Source organism: Penicillium cataractarum, assembly GCF_028827025.1.
Source record: "Penicillium cataractarum strain IBT 29864 chromosome Unknown utg000009l, whole genome shotgun sequence".
NCBI lineage: Eukaryota > Fungi > Ascomycota > Eurotiomycetes > Eurotiales > Aspergillaceae > Penicillium > Penicillium cataractarum.
The window spans coordinates 312,523-339,856 of NW_026622745.1; the positions used below are offsets into that span (position 1 = coordinate 312,523).

A 27,334-nucleotide genomic window follows, 5' to 3' on the forward strand; every position below is an offset into this window, starting at 1 on the left:
AACAGGGGGTGGAGGAAAGCAGCGAGGCAGCGATCGACAGAATCCCAGAGATGGAGTGCGCTACTCACTACTCGTGGCTTGCTGATTGCATTCTATTTGCTTCTTGCATCGTTCGTCAGCTAGTTCGGTAGTTGCTTGTGTACGCCGCAATGCACTGCGGGGTGATGTGATGTGATAGACGGAGTACTCCACAGGGTAAAACAATAATCCATCCATCGTACCCACCTTTGTGACATTCATGTGCTGTGATCGACACATCCCACCGATAAAGTGAGAATATCCCTACTCCCTTCAGCAACTGTCAAGATCGTGTTGCAACGGTTCATCCTTTGAGGCTCGTAAACCTAATGAACCTGGTTATGATCCCCAACTGCCGTTCCACCTTCGCCATGTCTGGTCAACTTGAGGTACACTGCCAAGGCAACATCGATGCCTAGTGTGAGTACTATAGACACTAATCCTTAGCACCTCATAACTGCTGCTGGCGTTCTGCATCTCCGTTGAACCCCGCAGTATCCCCGTCCCCTGTCCTGCCGCCTCTGCATTCCTCGGCCTGTCTAGTGATATACCACCAATCAGGATCGCGGGTCTCCCCCGTCCCTGGCCGGTCGGCTTCGCCTAGAAACGAGGCGTTTTGTCAGAGAATGCGATCGACATGTGAAGCTTCCACGACTTCCATGACTTGCGTCTTCTAGGGTTAAGAGCCGACATTCGAGGTGAAATGTGGAGCTGTGAAGAATTCCCGATCCACTCTCCCCGCAATGGCCCCGGAGGATCTACCGATTCCAGCCTGGCGTTGCCTACTAGCGTCGACTTTCATAGCGACATCGGGCACTCGAACCAGGATTTCTTTTTCGAGTCGAATTGACTTACAAGAAATGGGCCCTTCTGAATGGCCCATCGTCACCGCGCGGCAGCTTTGAGCTTGTGTGAACTTCGGCGAAGAATCGTCATAAAATGCTTGAAACAATTTCCCGCAGGATTGGGCATCATGCCTTGACTTCAACTCATTGGCCGTCCGGTCCGATTGGCTTGGTCCGAGCATGTGGAGGGCCTCCAGCGCGGAGATTATTGAACTTTACAAGAATAAGTCAGTTTTGTCGTAGGGCTTGCCATGGATGTGGGGAATCCATGTATAAACTCCAGGGGAGGCTGCCTCTGAATAGATTATTCTTCATATGCAATCAACTGCCGACACCATTTTACATTTCAAGAAATTTCGTAACGATTACTATGAAAGCACTTGCATTGACAGCAGCGTTGCTTGCGAAGGCTGTTGCCGGCCTGACGGCTGCAGAATGGCGAAGTCAGTCGATTTATTTTCTTCTGACTGATCGATTCGGGCGTACAGACAATTCTACGACAGCAACATGCAATGTCAGCGATAGGGTAAGCAATTCTATTCCTTCAATACTCGGTGTTCTTTGCATATTGCTAATCCTGTTCTAGATTTACTGTGGTGGTAGCTGGCAAGGAATCATCAACCACGTAGGTTGATCTTCCATTTTCCAATTCAGAAGCACTGCTGAGACTTTTCAAGTTGGACTATATCCAAGGCATGGGATTTACTGCTATCTGGATCACTCCCGTCACAGAACAGCTCTCTCAAGATACTGGAGATGGCGAAGCCTACCACGGATACTGGCAACAGGAAATGTTCGTGGCTCTTTTGACTTCAAACTGCCATTGAACTGACGATTTTCATTAGATACAACGTCAACGCTAACTACGGCACTGCTTCTGATCTTCTGGCGCTCTCTACAGCTCTTCACCGCCGTGGCATGTATCTCATGGTAGATGTGGTTGCAAACCATATGGTATGCGCTCTTTTCTTCAATTATACGCTTCGATTGCTGACCATATCTACAGGGCTATGCCGGAGCTGGTAACACTGTTGACTACAGTGTCTTTAACCCATTTGATTCTTCTTCTTACTTCCATTCATATTGTGAGATCACCGATTACTCTGATCAGACAAACGTGGAAGACTGTTGGCTGGGAGACACCACTGTTTCCCTCCCCGATCTCGACACGACGCTTTCTTCTGTTCAGACAATCTGGTATGACTGGGTTGCTGACTTGGTGTCGAATTACTCAAGTACGTATAACTTTGAAACATTTTCCAGAAAATATTTGAATTCGCTAACATGCCAGGACAAAGTTGATGGACTACGAATTGATACAGTCAAGCACGTCCAGGAGTCATTCTGGCCCGACTACAACAGTGCTGCAGGTGTCTACTGCGTTGGAGAAGTCTATGATGGGGATCCAGCTTACACATGCCCCTACCAGAACTACCTGGATGGTGTTCTGAATTATCCAATGTACGTTCTTCACTACTTTAACTCCTACTCTGATTGCCTGTTGTTGACCCAAACCAGTTATTATCAACTGCTGTACGCATTCCAGTCAACAAGCGGCAGTATCAGCGATCTATACAACATGATCAACTCCGTTGCATCTGATTGCTCTGACCCTACCTTGCTGGGAAACTTCATCGAAAATCATGACAACCCACGATTTGCTTCGTATGAACTCCAATTGTGTTTTTGTGTTCGCCACTGACATCCCATCTTAGCTACACGAGTGACTACTCTCAAGCGAAGAATGTACTTTCGTTCATCTTTTTCTCTGATGGGATCCCTATCGTCTATGCTGGCCAGGAACAACACTATAGCGGCGGTAGCGACCCTGCCAATCGTGAGGCAACCTGGCTATCCGGGTACGATACAAGCGCTGAACTCTACACATGGATCGCCTCCACAAACAAGATCCGCAGTCTGGCTGTCTCGAAGGATACTGCCTACATAACGTCCAAGGTACGCATCAACAACCTATTTTTATAAGGCTCAACTAAATCATGCAGAATAATGCTTTCTACACTGACAGCAATACCATCGCTATGAAGAAAGGATCGAGCGGCTCACAAGTCATCACGGTTCTCTCAAACCGTGGGTCATCGGGCAGCTCATATACCCTGACTCTGAGCGGAAGCGGCTATTCATCCGGCACGAAACTGATGGAGATGTACACCTGCACTGCCGCAACGGTGGACTCTAGTGGTAACATTGCGGTACCCATGGCTTCTGGGTTGCCTCGAGTCTACATGCTGGCTTCTTCGGCTTGTTCGATCTGCAGTTCTGCATGTTCAACAACTACAACCTCATCCACGACCTCGACTGCGACAACGACGTCAACCACCCTCAAAACTACTACAACGACCACCTCCACGAGCTGCACACAGGCCACTGCGTTGCCTGTTCTGTTCAAAGAGATTGTTACCACTTCATACGGGCAGAACATCTACATTTCGGGCTCAATCAGTGAACTCGGTGACTGGGACACTTCTAACGCCGTTGCCCTCTCCGCTGACCAGTACACATCATCCAATAATCTTTGGTATATTGTTGTGACAATTCCGGTAGGAACTTCATTCGAGTACAAGTTCATCGAGGAGACGAGTGGGTCTAGCAGTATCACTTGGGAAAGTGATCCTAACCGCTCGTACACTGTCCCAACTGGGTGTGCAGGCTCAACGGCAACCGTTACAGCGACATGGATATAGTTTATTTTTGCAGCTACACACCCGCAGAAAGTGAAATATTAGCCTCATTCATTGTATGCATCGTATCATATCTTCGTTTCATTGATTATTGACATCGTGAGAGGATTATAAGCAGTAATTAGCGCTCCAACTTCTCCCGCATATTAACAACCAGGCCACTTAGATATGGAATGAGGCGACATTTGCCGCAATAAACTCAAAAGTATCTTGACGGAAGTCATCTGCCAGCAGAGCTCCATGGTCATTGAAGAAATTCATCAGAGTCTGATTGGTGCTCCATTGTGGCCAGTTCATGTAGCTCGTCGCCCTAGAGTTGGGGTCCAGATCGTATACAAATGATAGATAGTACGAATGGATCGACTTGGAGGCGTAATTTGGCAAGATGCCATAGAACACTTGTAAAATATCGGACCCATGGAAAGTGCCAAGAATAGGTGTTCCATAGTCATAGGACGACAAATAGGACCAGAACGGCACGTCGGGCTTCACGCTTTGAGCGAGTGTGAGGAAGGCTCTTCGAGTAATGGTAAAAGTGAGATCTCCCAGTATCGCTGCAATGCGTTTGTACTGAGGATACCAATTATTGAAGATACTAGTCCGGAAGGGAGACCCGTCGGTCGTGGTATCCGGGTATGTCGCTACCAATTCTTCCAGTTGCTCGCGAGAAGCGTCCAAGAAGAAGAGCCTTTGGAGGTAATCAACAATTTGATCCGTCGTGCTGATATTTGCTTGAAACAGAGCAAAGATTGTCCCTTCGTCTTCCTGGTCGCCGATGATGAAAGGAACAGAGGCATACTTGCCACTAGTCGCTAAAACCTCAGGTGAGTCAGTGAGAACTGTGCCATCCGGTCGAGGTAGATACGAGAGTGCAACGGAGTTATAAGACAAAATTCCTGGCACCGAGTTGGCAGCATTCAAGAATGTTGTATAATCCAATCCACGCAAGCACTCCAAGGTATCCGATGAACTGGCACAGCCAGCAGACTCCACCACCTTGTCATAGACTGCTTGGCCTTTGACACCATCTACAGGATCGGCAGGTACAATACTTCCTGAATTCATGATTCCAGCACGGAAGAGCGGTGCGCCATTGTATGTGTGGTCACCATCATAAAGAGCCATTTGATCAAAGACGGATATCGACCCAGCAGACTCACCCCAGATAGTCACCTTCGTCGGATCACCACCAAATGCCTTGATATTATCTGCCACCCATTTCAATGCCAGTCGTTGGTCAAGAAGACCCAGGTTGGCAGACCCGTCTTTGAGGATCTCTGATCCAGGCATAAAGCCAAAGCCGCCCACACGGTAATTGATGGCAACGAATACAATAGGCATGCCCAAGTTCATCGATGCAGAAACCAAGCTCGTTCCATCATACATGCTCGTTGATCCTAATTCAAAGCCACCGCCAAAGATCCAAACCAAAACAGGTAGGTTTGCACCGGCTGCGGTTCCAGTTGGGCGCCGTATACTGACAGTCAAGCAGTCTTCGCCGGCATTCGTGACCGTTTGGAACAGTGGGATATTGGCTAACTCCCCAATCACGGACACTGGGAAATCGCTGGTATCAGTGGTGAAATAAAATTGAGGACATGACTTCGCGGTCCCGGTAGCTTGAACAGTTCCTAAGGATGTCTGGATCGCTTGGGGTGGTTTCAGGCGAAGCGAGCCAGTAGGTGCCTGTGCAAATGGAATTCCATTGAAACTGTCCACGCTGCTCGATCCTGATGAGCCAACTACTGTAGCTTTGGGCTGTGAGATTGTAACCGTTGGTGCTCCAGCTCGCTTCAGGTTCGCGGGAGCGGCGATGACCCCAGGGACGGTGGCCAAGAGGGCAATGCGAAGCAAACAAAGCATTTTGACTTTCATCCAACTGCAATATAGGTGCAAGACTGGGTCACTGTATCAATTTCAGTCCCGTATTGCCTCGAATGCTCGTTCCCTGAGTTCGTCCAATTCCCTGGAGCGAAGGGACGATTTTAAACCGATCCCCCACATCGCCAGCCACCTCCAGGATGGAAGCATTCTCAAGCTCAACGACGAAGAATCAACATGTGGTTCCTCGGTTGACGGTTAACGTAAAGCGATTGAGTCGATCTTTCATGCCTTTCAAACCCCCGCCGCGGGGCAGTGAAGATTCGGTCAAGAAGTATTCCTGACTCAAATAGGAATATCCGCCGGTTCCATGGTCATGCGGTGCCCTAAGCGTTACTTATTAGGCTCTAATAAATGAGTCAACCTCTTCAACAGGTGGTCGGTTTTTCATAAATCCCCTCCCAAGGCCAACTGCGTGATTTCTGGTTGGATGGAGCCCCAGTGATGCCATGCGCCTTCAACCGGCGTATTTCGGGCTTGGCCGTGCGCGAGCTACAAGACTTCGGTCACACACCTTCAGAAAAGTCTCGTGGTTGTCTGCTGACCATGAATCAAGGAACCAAGGGACTCAAGGGAGCGTATAAGGAATGTGAATTCCCTGTGGATCCCGAATGCATAATAACAGCAGCAGTCGTGGGCGAATCGCGGGGAGCGCGGGGAACATCCCTGCCGTTCTGGGGACGCCCAGTGGAGCTGATCCAGCGATCGCCGGCTGGAATCGGCACAAATCTGATGTTGCCATGCGACAACTGCAGAAACAGAAGGACTTCTTCTGAAGAAAGTGTTGTGCAGCTGACGACGTTGTTCGTCGCGTTGTTCCGACTAAGCAGGAACTATTGGCTAGCACCCCTGTGTTCCTGGAAGACCGGAAGACTCGGAGAAAAGGCAATCCAATGACTATCAGTTGGCAGTGGATACATGAATTGACAGTCTAAAAGTAAACTCAATTTGAATAACAAAACAAAGTTGGCTCTTTCCACTTTCTGGCACTGTACTCAAAAAGCAGATTCTTTCACGATATATTCTTATCGCGGGTTAAGTGAATGACTCGGGTTTATTTCTACCAGCTACCCATATCATTCGCTCGGTTATTCATGGGCACTACTGCAAGCCTTCGCGAATAGGGCGACCCTACGTCACCGAAAATGACGGGTCTTGCGCCAAGGGCCCAAGCCGTTTCTTGAACTCAAAATCCTCAGAACTGTACAAGCGAGGCTTATGCAGTCGGTTGAATGATCTGCATATGTATGGTCAATTAGATGACGGTGATGTCGGATATCGTAAGTTGACCATATGCACCATCGGGCATTGCCTCAATGCGTTCGTCTTTCCGCTCTACAATGCCCCTCTCTAGATTTAGTCTTTGTTATTTCACTTCTCTGCTTCTGGGCTGCTGTTCCTCTAGACGCTATGATTCATTCTCGGTTCGGGTTTTCACATGAAAAATATCTCCATGACAAATATCGTACCTCTAACTATAAGTCGTTTTTCTGAAGGTAGTTACCTCGAAAGCTTTGGGGGTTAGAGAACGAAATTCACTATCAAAATGTATTTATTTGGCTTCTCAGGAGGGAGAACCATTTTAACCTAACAGGAATTCCGGGCACACCCTCCTAGCTCTATGTTTAGCATTATGCCTATGTGCAAGTGCAAGGAGTTCCGTGAGGCTGTGTCCGGCTACGTAAATACGAATAGTCAGCCTGTAGGCTATGGTCCGTGTACGAGATATACAATGTCCGTTGCGCCATCGTCCTTCCCATTCCTCTGCTGTTACATATTTTGTTTTCTGCTCCCAACATCAGAGCTTTCAATCCCAGGAGATAATTATCTTGCATATATAGCACGCGATCTAAAATATTTCAAAGGGTTATTTCCGTTACCAAGTTCATTCGAGGCCTCGAAGACCGACTGGCTGTGGCGTTTTCGATGTGGCAATACATCTCGTCGATTTGTTATAGAATTATGGTTACTGTGTTTTCTCAGTCGGCTTTTTCTTCCAGTCCTTGAATTTTTCGTTTGTTTGAAGAGGGAAACTTTGGCATCGGTCGTTCATTGGATTTACGTGTCCTCGTGTCAGTAACGAGACTCTGAGGAAACGGGACTCATGGAGCCATGAATGCGATAGAAGAGGGGTCTTAAGTGGAATAGATTTTTATGGACTCTGAGACTATGAAATTACGCTTCCTCTATAGGGTTGACATTTATGAATCAAGGAACATCCTTTCAAAAACAAAATAGTTCCAATCCAGTAATTAACGCCAATTTAAAATGCAAGAGATGCGTTAAAAGATACCCCTAAAGGATGCGCGCGAGACTTCAACGCTCTGCGTGCTGCCAACCCTCCCATCTCTCAAAATCGCCCGTATCCAAATCGAATAAATCCAACATGCGCCCGACGCTTTGGTCGGCCAACTCATCCACAGACGCAGCACGGATGTAGTATGCTGGAACTGGTGGGAAGATGATTGCGCCTGCGCGGGAAACTTCCAGCATATTACGCAGGTGAATCTCGCTCAAAGGTGTCTCCCGAGCAACCAAGACAAGTCGTCGCCGCTCTTTGAGCATCACATCTGCTGTGCGGGAGATAAGATCATCACAGAATCCACTGTGGATGGCGGCCAGGGTTTTCATACTGCATGGAACAACGATCATTCCATCTGCTTTGAAAGAACCGCTTGAGATCGGGGCCGCCATATCGTTGATAGAATGAACGTGGTCGGCTAGAGCCTTCACGTTGGAGGGATGATAATCGGTTTCGTATTTGATGGTCGCCTCAGCCCATTTACTCATCACCAAGTGTGTTTCGACATTCAAGCGACGTAAGGCGATCAAGCACTTGATACCCAAAACTGCGCCTGTCGCACCAGTCATGGCCACGACGATTCGTTTGCGCCGCTGAGTAGGTGGTTGATGTGCAGGCGCTGGGTTTCCAGCATTCACAGGCTGCATTGTCGTGTCAGGCTGGCTCCCGCCTGGAGTCGAACGACCGGACTGAGGTGTATTATTGCCGGAAAGTAGTGAAAGCATGGAAGCCTAGTGGTAATTCTTATTTGATATCCGCGATAGTAGAGTGTATTGAGGCCTGATGGGTGTTGGTAATGTTTTGGTTAAGAGTTTGCTCTACCAGGTCGGCAGAGGAGGTTCTTATATACCAATCCAGTGGCAAAGGCGAAGATACCAAGGCAAACAATCATCTAAAAGAGAATTCTCACTCTATCCCGAACAACCGGCAATCCGATTGGCATCGGCCCGATTTTGGTGAAAGAAAGGATCCTCCGAGATGCCCGAATTCCGAGCCTCCGAAGCCGTACCCCCGAGAAATGACGTCAGGACGAATTCTACTCACGAGAGTGACGAGTGACGGATTCACCCTGGAATTAACAGAATTTGCAGGTGATTTTTGAAGAATTGGCTAATATTTCGCTCTTACTAAGAAGCTGGAAACATTACCCGGGTCATAGATGCATCCTTTAAGCTCTGCCTTAAGTTCACTCCACTATGGTCTTCAAATTATGCTTCAATGAGTGTTATTCTTGCTATTAACAACGAAGACCCATGGTTCTCCCCCAAAAATATCATGCTCGTCGGCGAACTCTCATCTGTTCCCGAATATATTGTGTCAAAATCAAGCACTCAACTTGTCTCCTTCTGGGACGTAGGGTGTTTCAAAGGGACGCTCTGCCTGTGGCGTGATACGCGCTAAGTGTCGACGCTCGCCTGTCGTCCAGTCAATAATCGCAGAGTGAGCCGTCACTCGGTTCTGGATTTTCATTAGCGTTCTCAACCATTTATCATGTTCTCTAAAGGTTTCTTACATCCCAAATGACCACTGTCTTCGGTGCCCATCGAATTCGAGCCTGATAGTCAATGCCACGACCGACATGAGCAAGCAGGAATCCTAGAAGAGCGTCGCTTTCCTCCGTTTTGAGGCCGACAATGCTTCTTGTGACTTTGAATTTGTCAGTATCATGAATATCCCCGCTCACAGTGAATTACTTACAGCCTCCGTTGACAAAAAGTGCCTTCTCACCCGTGACAGGATGAGTACGAACGATAGGATGCTCGTTCTTCACAGGATCTCTTCTATCAACTCCTCCCCGCTTCAAACTATTTTCGGCTTGTTCAAATCCAGAATGCACCGCTTTAAGACCATGGAGACGCTCCTTAATCGCGGGTGAGAGCCGATTATAAGCCTCTACTTGGTTCACGAAAATTGTGTCTCCGCCCACCTCCGGGCCATCAAGGAGATACAAGAATGTAGTGCCCGGTGGCTGTTGCTCATAAGTAACATCAGAATGCCACGAGACGCTGCTGTTCTTGGCAGCAAGATACTCATCATATTCCCAGGCGTTATTATTCCGATGAACGAGATGGATCTCCGGGTACCCTTCCGGAGCCCCGCTAGTGGGGTGGATGTGGTGTCGCCCAAAATAGCCTCCAAAATCGAGAGCCTCTTGGATAGGAAGGTCTGCAAAATCTTGATCTCGGAATGCAACGACCTTGCGCTGAGCAACTAGGAGAGCAAGTTGATCCTTCCCAGCGGCAGTGAGCTTGCTCAGTTGAACACCTGTAACTTCAGATCCGATAGTAGGGGTGAGCTTTTTAATTTGAGATTCCGCTGGAAGGAGGTCTTTGAATGATGGGTCTGCATCTTTGCCATGGTCGATGTGTGTGAAAGGCTCGAGAGGTGGATATTTCTCGCTATGGTCCCAGACGGGCAGATATTGTGGGTACTGTGTCCATTAAACTTTAATCAGCTTTCCTTGCTCAGAATAGTGGCACAGGAATACCTTACAGTGGCAGTCGACTTTCCTCCTTCCTCCTCAATGATTCGCCTGACTTTGGGCTTGTTCACACTCACCTGAGGGTTGACCTTTGCAGGAACAACAACCTCGACAGCGAAACTTTCCGCGATAGAGGGTGCCATGTCTTGAGGATACTTTGGTATAAGTGATTTTTGTGCTTTTGAACTAGAAGAATATAATATTTCAGGATCAACATGACTATTACTGGGTATATATATTCTGTTTCTACTCCCGTTACATCCTCTAATCTTCACATCATCTCATCGTGGAATCACGTATTGATTTACCACAAAGCAAGATTTTGCGCCATTGGTCTGGTTAGCTCAGACCCCAAAGACGCATCTTGGCTTCAAGAATTTGTAAGCAGGATCACCGGTCGCTTTCCAAAGCCATGTGATGGTTACATTCTTGTACTAGATCGTCCAAGTTGATGCCAAGTCCAAGTTTGAGGCGAGAGGGCAATGGACAACTGACACCATGGATGAGTTCAGTAAAGATAGATGCGTTTGTACGGCGAACTCCCAAAGGCGGGGTAATGTGCAATCATGCAAATATACTACTGTGTGTATAGAGTTAGGCTACTTTCTTGCGTGAAATCTACGAATGTAGCGCCATGTCATTGTTAATGGTATGGCGTGATTCCATACCTTCACAGTTCCCCCGCAATCCCATGATGAAATGACGAAATTCATTGGAGAGTGTACACCCACTTGAATCTCCCTAGTATCCAATGAAGACACGAGATGATTGAACATCCTACTTCATTCTTCGACAGTAAAATCTAGAAATCATCCGATTCCCAAATATCACGAGTGGACTGTTATCAGCCATTGGCTAGAATCCTTGTGCAATGAGCCTCAGAAAAGCTTTCCGTATTCTAAATTCAGATTACGCGCCGTATGTCGAAATAAAACAGATGCAATAAGTCATACGACCCTTCAAATACCCGCATGAACTGCTCTGGGTGATATATATTTGTGCATTTCGCATTCTCTCTATGAGCCATGTGGCTGGAACAGCCCCCCGCCCCCCCCCCCTTTTTTTTTCTCTTTTTTTTCCATGCATAGTCGGGTAATTTTCAGCACAGCTAAATTACGAAGTAGAATTTGAATTTAAAGTCCCTGAGTACCCCGAGACAAAAGTGTGACTTCCCAGCTTTGTCAGCGTTTCATTTGATTTCGACGTCCACTGTAGAGTAAACCCGACTTTGAAGCTATCCATGAATTTCCACATTAACAGTGTCCATAACCCGAATCTTCTGATCAGTTCTTCGATCCCAAAGAGCTTCTTGACTAGGGCTCCTCGCACAATCAATCTCGGTCGTATTTTCATACCCATTAGGTCCATGAAAGATGCGTTGCCTCTTACGAGAGACCGAATCCAGACCAATCCCCCTTGAGCCATTCGAGTAGCTCTGATCCTTTGTTGAGCGTTTTTCCTTCAAGAAACCAAATATAGAGCGGAGTGCAGGGAGAGAAAGGGCGATGATCCCGGCACTGATTTCGGCACAGGTCCAGGCGATGACAGGTGAGAAGTACCATGTTATATCGTCCTCATGCTCGATCGACACAATCATCGATATCATTCGGAGAATCGACGTACTATTGTTGAGGATTAGTTGGTCTCTTTTCTATGGGATATTAGTACTTACACAACCGCACTAGAGAGCAGCAGGTTAGCGAATCTGGACGGAGAGGAATTATAATCAATCAAAAGACTCACAAGATACCAAAACAGAGAATCCCCAAAAGTGCAAGCTTTCTAGCTAACTTCGTTTGCAAAGACAAAACAATCTTCAAGGGTAAAATAAGAATCAACGAGTCACAGGCAATTGTAAGAGCACCAGTTGAAACAAATACTATCTTCGATCCCATACATTTCCCCTCCACGGCCCCCCACAAAGCAGCCAGAGGAATGCATTGAAGAGCAATGATGAGCGTCTGTGCAATGTAGACCGCGCTAATGAAGGCAAATGACACTCGAAGGTATAAGATGAACTGTGGCATTGGGTTTATTCGGGCGTAGAAAGCTAATCCCGAGACACGGCAAAGCCACAAGTTAAACATATAGACCAGCTGCGTTGTAACAAGCCATTTGTACATCTTGACGAGTGTCTCAGGGGTGCTAACAAGAGCGGCAAGATGTCGACCAGAGCCGTAGCGAAGGAGCATCATACAAAGTGCCATAGTGGCCCAGCTGGTCAGCTTTTGAGAATGAAGGAGTTTAGCAAGTGAACAGAGTATAATTGGCAAATTAAGCAGTACCTGGGCAAGTAGGATGAAAAGGTCGTCCCAACCTAGCTCACGAATCAAAACTCTGCGCGCGTAGAGACGAATCATGACAACTATGAACGAAAGTGCCGTAACAACCACAATTCCAACCATTGCTAGCTGCCTGCGATCCTCTGCCAGGTAGGCAGCTGAGTATTCTGACGACATCATGCCCTTTCGTTATGATTGTCAGTCCTCTGCTCCAAACACTTCCAGAAAACGGTTATCATTTAACTACATTTATAAGTAGCTGGCTGAATAAGAATAGACGCCGACGATCATTTGGAACCGTTGCCGTGTACTTGCCGTCTGTCGTGGCCCGAATGAGCCTAAAAGACTAGCTCAAACGTCACATCCCTTTCTGTCGACGTGCATATGGCGCTAATTAAGATTAATTTAAAAAAAAAAACGGGGACATGGCACCATATATGCTGTTCCATCCCCAGATTTGGATCTATCGACTCTTGAATTATGAGAGCCCGCCGCCAGACTAGACTTCCTACCTAATTACTACTTCGGGGTTTGGATTAGAGGTTGAATCCACGACTTACGAGAACTAGCTGCCGTGGAAGTACAAAGGTTGCATGTTTTTCCTGTAGCCATCAGGGCGAGATAGGGGCGAGGCATAGACGAAGACCTATCACATACGGACAAAGTCTCAAATCCTTGTCCAAAGGTTGAGTCGGCTCTGGGGTAGTGGGCGGTCGAGGGCAGTTTAGATTGGGTTCGCTTATCCGTTTTTGGCATCTAGTCCGAGAGCCCTAACAGCGCCATTGGGGGCCCAAGGCCCTGTTAATGCGTACCAAGGGCCTCCTGATTGTAGATCATTCCTTATAAGCCACTAACGTAAGACCGAGGCAAAGTCACACTTTCGCAAATCGTGGTCTAGCCCTGAATTAGTGGTCTGTTCTCCTGTCAAAGTTCTCAGTTCGCGGAGCCTTATAACCCCCAGCCGCTGTCAACCTGCGGGAGACGGGAGCGGCCCCACAAAGTCGCTGTTGATCAACGCCAGGTGGTTTCAACTCGACGCCGGCGCACTCGCTTGTTTGTGTGTGAAATCATCCAGGTGCAGAGGATCAAAAGTCCCATTCCTATGCGAGACAGGATGGGTCGCTCTAATCAGATTGCGGATAAGTCTCATTACCCACCCCCTCGTTCAACTACGCTCCCCTGATTCTATTTTGAACTTGCAAAGACCCAGTTCATCACACTGAATTGGAAACTCGACATATCTACCGTGACGGGCAACGGACTTCCTCAAGATGCTTCAATGGCTTATGAATTTAGACGTCCAGCGAGCAGTAGCACTTTCTGCTGTGGCTCTTGTGATACGTGTGCTTTCCAGGAAGTACTGGACATCAATAAGGGATATCCCGGGCCCGTTTTTCGCTTCTTTTTCGGGTCTTTGGCGGGTATACCACTTAGGCAAAGGCCATATCGAGCAAGAGATTCTTAATTTACACAAAAAGCACGGTATGCTCAATCTGATAGAGTGTGAATGAACGAGACAATCATGCTCAAAAAAGTAGGCCATTTCGTTCGTATCGCGGATAACGAAGTCAGCTTGTCTCACCCGGACGCCGTGAAACAGCTTCTCCATGCCAATATTGAAAAGGTATATTCTTTTTTTCACCATGGAGAGTTCGATTGTGAAGACCTAATTGATGTATAATAGGGCACATTTTATTCCGTCTTCAGTCTTCCAGATTACCGCTACGTCAACCAAATGTCTGAATTAGATCCCGTCCGACATATCCAAAAGACTCGTAGTCTCTCTGCTGGCTTTTCCCTTTCCAATATTTCAAAGACCGAGCCGTATATTGATAACGTGCTGAGGCTTTTCAAAGCCCAGTTTGACAAACTATGCGACTCCGGTGCCCCAGTCGAGTTTCAGAATTGGTTTAGTTTCTTTGCATTTGACGTCCTCGGCGAAGTGACGTTCTCGAAGTCTTTTGGCTTTGTTCAATCGGGCACTGATATTCGGCACGCAATTGCAAATACCGGATCATTGGTCTACTATATTTCCATAATGGGTAACTATATCTGGTTCCACAATCTGACATTGGGAAACCCACTTTTTAGTCGACTTGGCCTACAGCCAAACTCGCACATCTTCGATACATGTCTCCTCGCCGTTGATAATCGCAAGAATAATCCCGAAGTTCGCCATGATATGATGCAACGCTGGCTTGACGTCCGCTCAAGCCACCCGGATCGTCTGTCAGAAAATGACATCTTCGGTGCGGCTGTCGCAAATATCGGCGCTGGTGCGGAGACCGTCAGCGCTACTGCACAGGCCGTGATATATTATCTACTCCGGCAGCCCAAGCTCATGAAGCGAGCACAGAGTGAAATTGATGCCGCACAATCTGGTGGAGAGCTCTCTCCGCTGATTCAATATAGCGAGGCAGCAAAGTTGCCATTCCTACAAGCATGTGTAGGTTGCAAATATAAAGATGGGAGTCATGAGGTTCACTCAGGTGTACTGACTGAGTTTTCAAGCTGAAAGAGGCATATCGATTCCACCCAGGCGTCTCTCACAACCTTCCACGAGTGGTACCAAAAGGGGGAATAACAATTGCTGGGAGATACTTCCCAGAGGGTGTAAGCCTTCTGTGCCCATATACATCGGAATCCTTCGACTCTTATTGACATGCAATTCCAGGTGATTTTGAGTGTGAATCCTTGGGTTATTCATCGTGACCCAGATATTTTTGGGAAAGATAGCGACATCTATAATCCCTATCGTTGGCTTCAGGGCGAAACAAAGAGAATGGACTCCTTCTTGATCCATGTAAGGGTGACCTTTACGTTAACCGTACCCCATAGTTACTAACGAGGCTTGAAGTGGGGAGCTGGGTACAACCAGTGCCCTGGGCGCAATCTTGCTCAATTTGAACTTTCGAAGGTCCTTGCGACCGTGTTGCGAGACTATGATGTTGAACAGATAGAGCCACAGAAAGACTGGAAGTTTGAGACCCGTTTCCTTGCTGTTCCTTATGGATGGCCATGCAGGATTCGTAGGCGTCAGAACATATGAGATATCTTCACTTGGCCTTTGAACCAAGTTTTTGCGGCAAGTTGTGTGGTAGTTCGATACATGTATTTTTCGCTGCAGACGTCAACCAATATTTATTTTCAACAAGCTTGAATGGCAATACGACTCACATCCAGGACTGGTAGAAACATAGAAATATCAGCATGGCCATATCAAACAAACCGAAGAGACCTCATGCCAGCCAGCAAGAGTCAAAAGGCTAGAATGAAGACTGTTATGAAAGACGAGTGTGTTCGGCCATCAAGTACATCCTCCATGCGTGTATTCTTTTGCCTGTGTGAAGTCCATGAGTCCACCGGAGTCCCCCGAGGGGAACTAAATCGCGAAGCAAATAGTTATAACCACACCACAAGATGTCACCAAACGATGTGTAGATTAGATGCTGCCTAAGGCGGTGGCAGGCCAAGCTCTACCGACACATTAGTGTACCCTCGTTGACAACCATGTAAACTCTGTGGTTTCCGACTTGCTCCAACTGAATACCTACATCAGTGCTCTTCGGGAAATTGAAGACACAGTCACGAGTATCTGCAGTCATCGAACGAGCTTCAAGCATCTCGGGAACCCTTTGGCAATGTAAAGTATGCTCATCCCGAGAAGCAGAGAAGACGAGAATAACGTTGTTGGCTGATAGAGTCAAGGTCTGATCCACATCTGAGGTGGCCTCTAATGCCATTTAGAGCTCTTGGGATGAGTGCCGAGGACCCAGGCGAGTGAATATGGTAGCATCACGCGCTTTTTCGTAAAGGTGTTGGAAGAGCTAGTGCCCATACGACGAGATTTGTCTCGAGAGACCCGGTAGAGGCACTTCCAGGGACGCGGCCGACAGCGCGATCTTGAACGATTGAAAAGTTTCCCGATTCTGAAGGCCTGCCTGACTGACACGTGCTTGAGATTAGGAAGCGAATAACCGAGTCATATATCAGTGCTTGCCGTACTGCTCAAAAGAGCTGTGGGAATATATTCCTAGAGTATCAAGATCTAAAGGGCCTAGACGAGGTATGGAAGAAGCACAAAGAAGTATGTGCTTAGTAGATGTGGAGAGAGCTGAAGAAGAGAAGTTGGGGGGGGCCAGCAAAAAACTGAAAGACCTCTTAAGCGGTTAGGCGTCGCTCCACACGCAGACACCCTCCACTTTCGACCAAGGTACCAACTACAGTACTATAGTTGGATATATCTTCCACCATAACATCCAAGGTTGCCTTATACCATTAGGTATCATGCACCACTTGGGAAGACGCCTGGAACACAGAAAGATATCTGGTTTGACAACAATGAAGATGGATCGAAGGCGGGGCAAGGATTACTACATGCGGGGGTTTCAAGGCTGCTTTCTCCCAACACACTGAGTGAGACTTGATTTGGGTGGTTTTTGCTACACAGCCAGGGTTCTCGATCTCCGACGACCTGCTTGGAGAAAGAAATGTCCGACCGGGGAAACAAGCATTGATCGCATTTATGATAACCCTCCTTTGTATTTCCAACTGGCAGGTTGGTTTCTAACCAACAAGACCGTGAGGCGAAGTCTCACCTCCATATCAACCTAATTTGAGTGCACTACCCAACTTGCAATGGAAAATTCCCTTTGCCCTCTTCTAGTCGAAATTCCCAGCTTGTACTCTCAAAACCTTCTCTTTTTCTCACAATGGTATTAAATGGGTCCTTTAGAGGTCCCATAACAGACACAAGAGACAATGAGCTTCTCCGTGGCTCCTGCCAGACTCCGCTAGCAGGAAAGAGATCATACTGCAGAACCATCATAGCCGCCAATCCCAAAATCTCCCCGCTTGCTAAATGGCGACCGGGACAGAGAGTAGGGGGTACACCAAATGTCATAAGCCCGCCCACACGTCGGGCATCTCTCGTTTTGTTTTCAATTCCGGTGCCTGAAGATACGGACTTCATATATCGTCGCTCATCAAATTCATCCGCGGAAGATCCCCATATATTTGGGCTTCGGCCTATTGCCTCCGCTGGCATGGTTAAGATGCTTCCAGCTTTTAGAAAATACTGCTGGGCAAGCAACACGTCCTTCATGACGATCCGCATGGAAGCAGCTGTCGTCCTCGTGCGTAAGATCTCCTGGAAGGTTGAGATCAACAGAGGGCAGTTGTCACGAATGTCGGATAGATTAACGATGTGTAGGCCATGTGCAGTGACTCTAAGGACATTATGTTCAATTTCTTCGCGAATAGAACCAAGAAGCTTGGGTCGGGAATACAAATCAAAAAGGACCCAGAATGTCGCAGGGACGGTGTTCGATAGGAGTGCAATGGTCACTATCGATTCCAAGCGTGCGGTTTCTTCTATACTTAAGCCAGCATCGCGCGCCGTGTTGAACAGGGCGAGCGTGATATCAGAGGAATTTTCATGCCCGCCAAGCAAGTAATATTGTGTCATAGCAGATACAACCAATTCGCGGCCCTTCCAGGCCTTTCGAGCAGTGAGCCAAGGGAAAAGGTCTGCCAGTAGTAGGCTAAAATTCGATTGGAAACTCCTATAATGCTTATCAGTACGAACTGGGCAAGTTGAATTGAATCTCTAAGCTTACCAAAATTCGTCTGCTGTTGCACGATCTTTGTATGGGTTCAGATGGCCATACTTAGCATCAGTGCTCGAAACAGTTATGGCATGTCGACACCAATCATACAGATCCACCGTGTGTATCCCATCTAAATCATCGAAGAAGGGCCGCAACGAGCGAAGTATCTGGTGAGTCATTTTGTCCAGGGATTTCCCCGTTAACGTTGGAATCATGGCATTCATGATCTCTCTTCCAAGTCCGTGTCCTTCGGACTCTACTTCGCGTATAATATTTAGTGCGTCGCCTTGAAGGCCAGCGACCTGCTTGGCAACAATGGTGAGGAGAGGGTCGAAACTAATTATCTTATTGTTTCGTTGGACCGCGTATATTAGACCCGGGGATGCTACCACGTGAATTTTACTCGCGATCATATCCAACGAAAGTATTGGATACGGGGGATGTTTTCTACTAATAGAGATGTCAGCATGATCCATATTACGGTCTGGAGTCTTGCAAAAGCCTACGTCTGTAGCCCGATATATTCAATACCATGCCGAGCAATGCCAATTAGATGTCCAATAAAGGGAATACCGCTTGAAATAACAGGTGGTTCGCGAGGATCGTGTCTTGTTCCATGATAAATGGCGTATCCGAGCGCGGAGACAAGACCCAAGGCGAGGATGAAAGTGGTAATTAACATGACAGATAGATATTTGTTCTGTTCGGTTCCAAGTTTGAGCTTTGAAGAAGCGATGAAGAGTCCGCTAATATACATAAATGTGTTCAGTGGAGTGTCGCGCGAACGAGTCTACTAAAAGCGAACGTGCGGCAGCCTTTCACGCTATTAACTCGACCTTCTGAATAAGGTCTCACCTTATAGGCCCTGAGGTCAGGATTGATTAAGAATGGCCAAAAGGTAATTTAACACCTAATCCAGAGTATGTATACTCAATTAGGTTCGTGTAATGTAGGGCTGCCCGACGTGGAACCATTTCCAATAATGGTCGATCTCATTCCTATACGGCATTAGTGATGCAGATACGGATGCAACTATTCGGTCAGCTGAGCGCATTCATGCAAGAGAATTCATTCTTCTCACGGCGCTCTTTGCAAAGATATTCTCACATTAGTTCAGTTGTAGTTATAGTACTAAATAATATCCTGTAAACTTAGGGACGCTCCCTGGCCAGAGCTTTGACGATAACTCCACAGCTGCATCAGAGCGACACTATCGTAATTTTCAAATTTTTACCGTATATAACAAAATTATTCAGTAGCACTATAGTGGTGTAAGTTTGGGATCATAGCTGAGATGTATACATGAAGAAGGCGCGATTGACTTTTATTAATAAACCTGTGGCTACTCCAATAGCTTCAAGTTAGGCTGACGTCGTGAGACGCGAGATGCCGCGACTAAGATAAATCTAACTTTAGGAAACAATATTTTCAGCCATGACCTTTTGTTAAAAGTTGCGAACCATAGCTGGAAGGTGCGCACAACATAAGATCAGATCAATGTATTAAATGGGCACAAGAGATAATTACAACTCTAATCATTGTATGATTTTCAGTTGGTGCAGAAGAATCCGTTCGCCACTTTCAAATGCTCTCGAGCTTAATCTTGATGCGTTCAAGTTTCACTTTCTTTAGAGCAGTAGCCCTGGTAAGTATATCTGGATGCTTTAGCTAATAGAGATGAAACAAGGGTAGGGAATTCAAAATAGTTGGAAACATAAAGTAGAAAGAGAAAGAAAGGACTTAGGCAAAATTATCGACACACCAAGAGATATATTCTGAGATTTCTTGCAGATGGCTGATCCAACTTGAAAAATAAATCTTGGACGTGTGGAGGTAACTTGCTGGGGTTTATATTGAAGAGATCCGCAGATCCCGACCAACCATTAATAACCAATACTTCATTCACTTTATCCACATTCTACGTGCTTCCATAGTACGAATATCTGAACAGTCCTGGGCTTTGCTCTTTTGTTATTATCTTATTCTAGATGTCGAGACTTGTGAGACCTACACCATTCATAGTGATGAGCTTCATGTGCGCCATGATCCGGTGCCTTGTCGTTGTTGCGCTATGTATGACCTTAATTTCATCGGCATTCGCCATAAATGAGCACGAATTTGCCCCAAAAGATGTCATTATCCGCGATGTGTGCATCCTTGGAGGAGGGGCGACCGGTACATACGCAGCAATCAGCTTAAAGGACAAAGGCCGGAGTATATTGGTCGTGGAGCGCGAGGAAGTTCTCGGTGGTCACGCCAAGACATTTTACCTTGACGATGAACACTATGTTGACTATGGTGTGGAGGGAGTGTTCAATAATAAGCTCACGCGAGACTATTTCAACCGCCTCAACGTGAAATATAAAGTACTTCTCCCAAGTACGTTTTTGACACAGCATGTCAACTTCAGAACCGGAGAGCAGGTCTCCCCTCCATCTGGACTTCTGAAAACTGCATTTTCTGCGTTACTCTACCGGGTTACGATAAGGAAATATAAGTATCTTCAAGATGGGCTATATAGCTTGCCTGATCCTGTTCCAGAGGAGCTTCTGCGCCCATTCAGGGAGTTTGTTGAGAAATCTGGGACCCACGGGGCTCTTCAATTGATCTTTATGTTCACTCACACGGCTGGCAATATTCTCGAAATGCCTCTCCTTTATGTTCTCCAGCTATTTGGACTTCCTCACATGAACGCATTTCTGAAGGGTGGATTCATCGCCCCAAAGAATGGCATGTACGACCTATACGAGAAAGCTTCCCAAATCCTTGGCTCTGATGTCCTCTACCAGACTACAGTACAAAAGACTGACAGGTCTGAAGGCGACATCAAGATTGTCGTTCAGACTACAAACGGGGCCCGTAAGCTCATCAAAACCAAGAAGCTCTTGGTGACGTTTGCGCCAGTTTTGAGTAACCTTGAAGGGTTTGATCTCACTCACGTTGAGTCCATGCTTTTCCAGAAATGGAAATGGAATACCTGTTATGTTGCCGTTGTTAAGAACACAGGGATTCGGAGCGGCGTGACCGTCATGAATAGTGACCCTAGCAATATGCCAGGCAGTCTTCCTCTTCCACCCTTCCAGTGGGCTCTACAGCACCTAGGTGTTGATGGATACTTGGCTAGTAAGATTGTTGGTGACCAAGACCTTACAGAAGACCAGGCAAAGGAGCTCCTTCTCTCTGACATCCGTCGAATGGGATACGAGAGAGCCATGAATGGCAGCGAACCGGAAATCGTTTCGTTTGGGAGCCATTCACCCGAAGTCTTATCAGTTTCCAATGCGGACATTATGGATGGGTTCTACCACAAACTGTATTCGATACAGGGCACCAAGGACACATTCTACTCGGGCTTGGCATTTGGCTCGGATTATTCGGCGTTACTGTGGGCATATACAGAGACGGTTGTTCTCAAAATGCTTTCCAGCTTCTAGAAAATATCTTTTCTTGCTCTGGAAGCTACATTGTAGGTAGAATTTCAGGAGTTTGAATCTGAATTTAACGGAGTTTCTTCAATACGGGAGCCGCCATCTGCACTAGAAGGGTGTTTTCTTTCATTAGTCAAAGGCCACATCCACAAGTGGGAGATCTCTTCCAATACTCGCAGGACTTCAGGAGACTGAGCAGTGCGATGCAATGAGGAGAATGCAGGAATAAATTTGGTCAAATAAAACTAGAGTCATATATGAACCGCCGTTTCCTTCTTAACCTTGACTGAGTTCCACTGTATACTTAAGGCACCAATGATGGATAGCGACCCCGTGGCCGCCGATACATAGAATGTACGGGACAGAGCGCCGTTGTAAGCCAGGAGTATAGAAGGTAAAATATTTTGCGGGATTAACTGTCGAAACCGAGTTGCCCCGCCCTCGAGGATCATCTTGGGATCCACCGAATGCACTTGCGCCTTGTTCAAATTCGATATGAGTTGGCTCTGGAAAATACTCTGCGCAACCGACAAAAATACTGCACCTCCAAGGCTCTGAGAAAACATCATTATCGCCGTACCGACCGACACGTCGGCCACTGGTAGTGAAGCCTGAACTGCAACCATTATCTGTTGCAAGCCACAGCCGACACCCAATGCAAAGAGCACCTGGTACCCAATCCAATGAGCAGCACTGCTGTGGATTTGGAAGGTAGAAGCCATACCCGCGCCAACGCCCATTAAGATGGATGACAATAACATGAACGGAGTGTAGTAACCAATGAATGTGACCGCTATCCCAACAGCCAGCGCCGTGGTAACTAACGTCAGAATCATCGGAAGGTTCATGATACCTGATTTGACAGCCGATGCGCCCTTAATAGCCTGCAACCATATAGGGATCTAAAAATTGGGTCAGTGGCTGTGCTGCACAGTTTGGGGAACAAATTTACATAGAAAACCATCACGTAAAAAGCCCCACCCAGAAACGCACCAAACAGAGCACAACCCCAGACATTGCGATTCTTGAATATCCGTGGCGGAATAGTAGCCTCCTCTTGCCTCCAAACCTCCACACAAAGGAAGCCAATCATCAGTAAACCAGAGATGATGAATAGGGCAATGATCCGGCTACTATTCCACGCATACTCGGAGCCACCCCATTCCAATGCTAGCAGAAGGCAGACGATTCCCGGCACGAAGAGACTCATTCCTTCTATGTCGAACATCCGAAGCCTCTCCAGGAATGGCAAATGTCGTATTGTCTGCCCACCAGAGGGCTTAAAAAAGAAGACAATAAAGGTTGCCGTTACCAACCCAAATGGTAAGTTGATATAGAAGCATAAGCGCCAAGTCACATGGTCAGTGAATATGCCACCCATTCTTCATCTGTGGGTTAGCAAGGTTTCGATTAGTTGTCCGTAATAGGTCACTTACAGAGGCCCAGCGACAGAGGCAATACCATACACTGCTCCAATCACCCCCATGTACGCTGGCCTTCGTTGAAGGGGTACTGTCTCTCCAACAATTAGAATGGCCCCAGAGAAAAGACCGGCCGAACCTATTCCGGCAATTGCTCGGCCGATAATCAGGCCCACTGAGGTTGGTGCAACTCCGCAGACAAATGAACCGAGTTCAAAAATGAAAAGCGCACCGAGGTAGGTCCGCTTAATCGAGTAAAAGGTGTATAACTTGCCAAATGTCAGCTGCAGCGAGCAGGTAGTCAGCAGGTATGCAGACCCATACCAACTAACATCATTCAACGCGTGGAAATGGTCGGTGATTTGCGGAATAGCAGTTGCAATGATTGTGTTATCCTGTCAATTCACATAATCAGCCCATAATTTCATGACCCGGATTAATATTGTTGAATACCAAAGCCATGCAAAATACAGACAATGCAAGTCCTAGTGTAATGAGGGCCAATCGCCATTCCCTTGGGTATTCTTTCTCTCCATTTCCGTCCCGTGGTCCTTGATTTGCCACTATCTCGGCTTGGTCGAAGGCCGAGTGGATTGTACAGCCGTTTCGCGAATCCATGAAGATCGACCTCGCAAAGGCGACTGGGTAACTCTTCGCGACGTCTGTTTGTTTTAAATTTTCCTGTTAGTAACGAACGATGTTTTTCCAAGGCTCAGCAGCTTGCAGTGAAGATTATTCAAAGCGCCCATGTCGGTACAGCTTCCATGAGTGATATGATATACGCTCAACAACCCAACATGACTTAAAAAACAAAGCGGAAAGATGCAGTGTCACAGAATGGAAGGTGGAGAAGAAGATGTAAACGTACAGTACATGCGCCAAGGGCGATCGTGTGACGTTTCACAGCCTTGACTAGTTTTACCCGCATGATCTTCAGGCTCTCGGATCGTTGGGCACTCCATGCAACAGGGCTGTGTCTTTCTACTAGATATTATCAATGAAAATTAATTAATGTAATTTAAGTCTATATATTGCATCTATATGTTACTGTAAGTTGCTAACGGTAGATAAATATCCCAAATCCTGCAGTAGAATTTGCCTAGTCGCTCATCCAAGCCTCGGGTTTGAGGCAAGTCAGCCTGCGTGAACTTGCTTTTTTCAATGGTTGTCTGTCCGGATTCCAGTCCAATATTAACGCAGCGTACTACGATCCTTCAAAGTTTGGGACCACTAGTCGGTACACGAAGAACAGGTGAATTTTGGATTCAACCAGTAGAATATCTCACCCATTCTAAGTGGCATCCCATTAATAGCAAACCCACGAGTGTAAGTGATCGTAGTTCAGGGAATACCGTGGAGAGGAGAGATGAGCGTTTTTGAGCGGCGATCAGTGAAGCAGATCAACTCAGCTCAGCTGCCTTATATCTTGATGCCATCTTGATTGGTAGGTCATTTCGTAGATCTGTATGAACTGTAATGCATACCGTTCATTACTCCTTGGTAAACTTTGGCCCTCGCCAAAATATATGATAGTTTGATCATACGAAGCTCAATCCTTCGGTTATATACCTGATATCATGGGCACTCCGGTTTTTAAAACTCCATATTTTCCCTCTCCTCTGTCTGAGACCCTGCTAGCCTTCTTCATAATGACCTTGCTGATCGAACTACTTGATATTATTCTGTGTGTGAAAGGGCTGTGGATTTCTCTTTTTCTATTGTTTGTCTATATCATTTGGGACGACCTAGTGGACGACATTCCATATACCCAATTCCCCTTAGCGGGGAAGAGCCGGTGGGATATATTTAACCTGAAAGCCAAGTCACGGTTTATCCTTTCGCCGCGGGCTCTTCTCCTTGAAGGCTTTTCCCAGGCATGAAGAAAGATCATCAATTTAAATTCACAGATCTGGACACTAATGACTATTTATAGAGCACGAATGCTTTCCAAGTTATGGACGGAGCAACGCCGTTGATTGTCCTACACCCGAAGTACATTGATGAGATCAAAAACAATCCACATTTAAATCTCGAAGCGGCCACCAGAAAGGCAAGTCAAATACCAAATCGGGGACTCGGATATCGTCGCTGATGGTTACCAGAAATTCTTCGATGGCCGATTCCCTGGATTCCAACCGTTTCATGGACCGGGGACATTTGAAGTCATCATTGATGTAGTTCGGAAGAGGCTTACCCAGGCGCTTGGTATGTAGCCAGTCTTAACATTGTGAGAGAGTCTTTTGACATTTTAGGGGGTTTGACAATTCCACTTTCGAAGGAGGCAGCTGAAGCCGTAAATATCACACTCCCACCGTCACGAGGTATAGTGCTCATGAGATCTCCGACCTGAGTCCCATGCTGATTAATAGTGTGCAACATGCTAGACTGGGAGCCACATAACTTTTTTCGCGGAGCCCCGTTTATGATCGCGCGGCTTTCATCTCTGGTCTTTCTGGGGGAGAATAGTTGTCGAGATGTAGAATGGCTCAATATTTCGGTCAACTATACAATCGACGCTTTCCAGGCCACTCGTGAACTTCGACTTTGCCCATCCATCTTCCGTCCTTTGATACACTGGATCCTACCATCCACACGGAAGCTTCGCAAGCATTTACACGCTGCGCGTGAAATTGTCAGTAAAGAAATAGAGAAGCGGGCAGCGAGTCGCCAGCTTCAAGCACATGAGTCGCCCGACGCACTGAACTGGCTACACGAGGCTTCCGAGTCTTTTAATTTGGGGTTCGATCAATCCTACGGACAAATTGGCCTGTCGCTAGTGGCCATCCATACAACCTCCAGCCTGCTTACCAATGTCATCTACGATCTAGCAGCATACCCGGAGTATGTTCAACCCCTACGTGACGAAATCGAAGAGGTGCTCGCCGAGGACGACGGTTTAAAAAAGACCAGCCTCTTCAAGCTACGTTTAATGGATAGTGTGATGAAGGAATCACAACGCATCAATCCACTTGCATTGGGTAAGTCAAAAGCCACCATTGTTAGGCCCATGCTAAGCTGTTTATGGCCGCCCATCAGCTTTCTTAAACCGCATCGCCGAAAGACAAGTCTCCCTATCCGACGGCACTGTGATCCCCAAGGGCGCAACTATTGTAGTTTCTGCGCACACCTTCATGGATGAAGCCGTTTACCCTAATGCAAGTCATTTCGACGGCTATCGATTCTATAATAAGCGCCTGGAACCCGGGAGTCAGCACAGCTATCAACTTGTAACAACGAGCAGTCAGCATTTTGCCTTCGGCCACGGAGTGCACACATGTCCGGGCCGCTTCTTCGCAGTCAATGAGTCCAAAATACTCCTCATCCATCTTCTATTAAAATACGATTGGAAGTTCAAGGGGGAACGCAAGCGGCCAAAAAACATAGAATTTGGTATCGAATCTATCCCCGACCCAAGCATTGAGCTGCTTTTCCGATCTCGTGAGCCAGAGATCGATTTGACGGCATTAGGCGAGTAAATAGATAGTGGCACCTGAGAATATTAGGAGAATTTCCGGTTGGACAATCAGTGTTAGTGCTGAGGCTAGGGAAGGCCTTCATGGAATAGCAAGGCTCCCTTATCAAGGGCTGGAGTGAGAGACTCGAGACGTGAAACTCAAATTCAATCTGATTGGGCCACTAACTGTGTCCAAAAGGCTTGAAAGAGAAATAATAAGCCAAGCAAAACACAAATGTCTGAATGCAAGGTGAGAGGAGTAATAACAAGGTAGCTAGACCGTCTACGCGCATACAGTATGCTAAGTAGTATATGTCTATTAAGTCGTTATAAGAGATATATAGCATAAGATATAAAGTAGAGAGACAGGATTTAAGCTTATATATAGTGCTTAAAGAATTCAACTATCAAATATTATATATGGGGATACGCTATAGTAGTCTAGTCAGAATAGATACGGAGTAGATCGAGGTATAAAAGAGATATGGCCGGTGACGAGAAGGCATTAGTAATAGTGTGTCAGTTAACAGTGAAGCCGCAGAGGACTTTGAAGATGTGAGGCATGCTCCGGTTTACGTTGTTTGCATTCTTGGCAGGAGTAGTTGGTTGTTGTCAAGTGATTCAGCCAATTAGAACAGGTTGTTTCCTACTTGGCAGCCTCTTCAGTGTATCAAAGCCAACTGCAAAAAATGAAACCATCAAGAGAATTGTTTAGAGTTGTTTGATGATCCCCTAAAATACTAATTCTAGTACATACGACCATAGGGTGTGGAGAACAGGGCTTCCCGTCCGCTCAGCCGTACTTAAGCCACACGCCGGCCAGTTAGTAGTATGGTGGGTGACCACATGCGAATCCTGGCTGTTGTATGTTTTTGTTCAGTATGTTTTCATTCACCCGTTTTTTATTATTCGC

The 27,334-nt window shown here is 46.8% G+C and overlaps 10 protein-coding genes across 10 annotated transcripts; 4 read left to right on the forward strand and 6 right to left on the reverse strand.

Moving 5' to 3' along the window:
• Nucleotides 1-1,233: 1,233 nt before the first annotated feature.
• On the forward strand, nt 1,234-3,565 carry N7496_010778 (putative alpha-amylase; the record flags this gene model as incomplete). The annotated part of the gene is made up of 9 exons (XM_056703691.1): nt 1,234-1,389; nt 1,450-1,488; nt 1,541-1,656; nt 1,709-1,817; nt 1,870-2,098; nt 2,162-2,324; nt 2,382-2,528; nt 2,579-2,819; nt 2,867-3,565. 9 exons carry the CDS (start codon nt 1,234-1,236, stop codon nt 3,563-3,565), a joined length of 1,899 nt encoding a protein of 632 aa, XP_056549651.1.
• A 159-nt stretch (nt 3,566-3,724) lies between these two features.
• Nucleotides 3,725-5,425, reverse strand: N7496_010779 (putative extracellular lipase; the record flags this gene model as incomplete). The annotated part of the gene is made up of 1 exon (XM_056703692.1): nt 3,725-5,425. The coding sequence occupies one exon, from the start codon at nt 5,423-5,425 to the stop codon at nt 3,725-3,727; it is 1,701 nt and encodes a 566-aa protein (XP_056549652.1).
• A 2,334-nt stretch (nt 5,426-7,759) lies between these two features.
• On the reverse strand, nt 7,760-8,392 carry N7496_010780 (UbiX family flavin prenyltransferase; the record flags this gene model as incomplete). Its single annotated transcript, XM_056703693.1, has 1 exon — nt 7,760-8,392. The coding sequence occupies one exon, from the start codon at nt 8,390-8,392 to the stop codon at nt 7,760-7,762; it is 633 nt and encodes a 210-aa protein (XP_056549653.1).
• A 676-nt stretch (nt 8,393-9,068) lies between these two features.
• On the reverse strand, nt 9,069-10,370 carry N7496_010781 (TauD/TfdA dioxygenase family protein; the record flags this gene model as incomplete). Its single annotated transcript, XM_056703694.1, has 4 exons — nt 9,069-9,203; nt 9,259-9,392; nt 9,444-10,176; nt 10,239-10,370. 4 exons carry the CDS (start codon nt 10,368-10,370, stop codon nt 9,069-9,071), a joined length of 1,134 nt encoding a protein of 377 aa, XP_056549654.1.
• A 1,091-nt stretch (nt 10,371-11,461) lies between these two features.
• Nucleotides 11,462-12,686, reverse strand: N7496_010782 (uncharacterized protein; the record flags this gene model as incomplete). The annotated part of the gene is made up of 4 exons (XM_056703695.1): nt 11,462-11,849; nt 11,900-11,908; nt 11,971-12,452; nt 12,513-12,686. The coding sequence occupies 4 exons, from the start codon at nt 12,684-12,686 to the stop codon at nt 11,462-11,464; spliced, it is 1,053 nt and encodes a 350-aa protein (XP_056549655.1).
• Nucleotides 12,687-13,780: 1,094 nt separating this feature from the next.
• Nucleotides 13,781-15,558, forward strand: N7496_010783 (cytochrome P450; the record flags this gene model as incomplete). Its single annotated transcript, XM_056703696.1, has 6 exons — nt 13,781-13,991; nt 14,048-14,133; nt 14,194-14,955; nt 15,021-15,122; nt 15,184-15,312; nt 15,367-15,558. The coding sequence occupies 6 exons, from the start codon at nt 13,781-13,783 to the stop codon at nt 15,556-15,558; spliced, it is 1,482 nt and encodes a 493-aa protein (XP_056549656.1).
• Nucleotides 15,559-17,133: 1,575 nt separating this feature from the next.
• Nucleotides 17,134-18,875, reverse strand: N7496_010784 (cytochrome P450; the record flags this gene model as incomplete). Its single annotated transcript, XM_056703697.1, has 3 exons — nt 17,134-18,073; nt 18,128-18,568; nt 18,625-18,875. 3 exons carry the CDS (start codon nt 18,873-18,875, stop codon nt 17,134-17,136), a joined length of 1,632 nt encoding a protein of 543 aa, XP_056549657.1.
• A 1,285-nt stretch (nt 18,876-20,160) lies between these two features.
• Nucleotides 20,161-21,552, forward strand: N7496_010785 (uncharacterized protein; the record flags this gene model as incomplete). The annotated part of the gene is made up of 1 exon (XM_056703698.1): nt 20,161-21,552. One exon carries the CDS (start codon nt 20,161-20,163, stop codon nt 21,550-21,552), a length of 1,392 nt encoding a protein of 463 aa, XP_056549658.1.
• Nucleotides 21,553-21,797: 245 nt separating this feature from the next.
• Nucleotides 21,798-23,895, reverse strand: N7496_010786 (MDR family MFS transporter; the record flags this gene model as incomplete). The annotated part of the gene is made up of 5 exons (XM_056703699.1): nt 21,798-22,448; nt 22,499-22,928; nt 22,983-23,362; nt 23,421-23,648; nt 23,836-23,895. 5 exons carry the CDS (start codon nt 23,893-23,895, stop codon nt 21,798-21,800), a joined length of 1,749 nt encoding a protein of 582 aa, XP_056549659.1.
• A 1,449-nt stretch (nt 23,896-25,344) lies between these two features.
• N7496_010787 (cytochrome P450) lies at nt 25,345-26,443 on the forward strand (the record flags this gene model as incomplete). The annotated part of the gene is made up of 2 exons (XM_056703700.1): nt 25,345-25,945; nt 26,004-26,443. The coding sequence occupies 2 exons, from the start codon at nt 25,345-25,347 to the stop codon at nt 26,441-26,443; spliced, it is 1,041 nt and encodes a 346-aa protein (XP_056549660.1).
• Between the last annotated feature and the right edge of the window lie 891 nt (nt 26,444-27,334).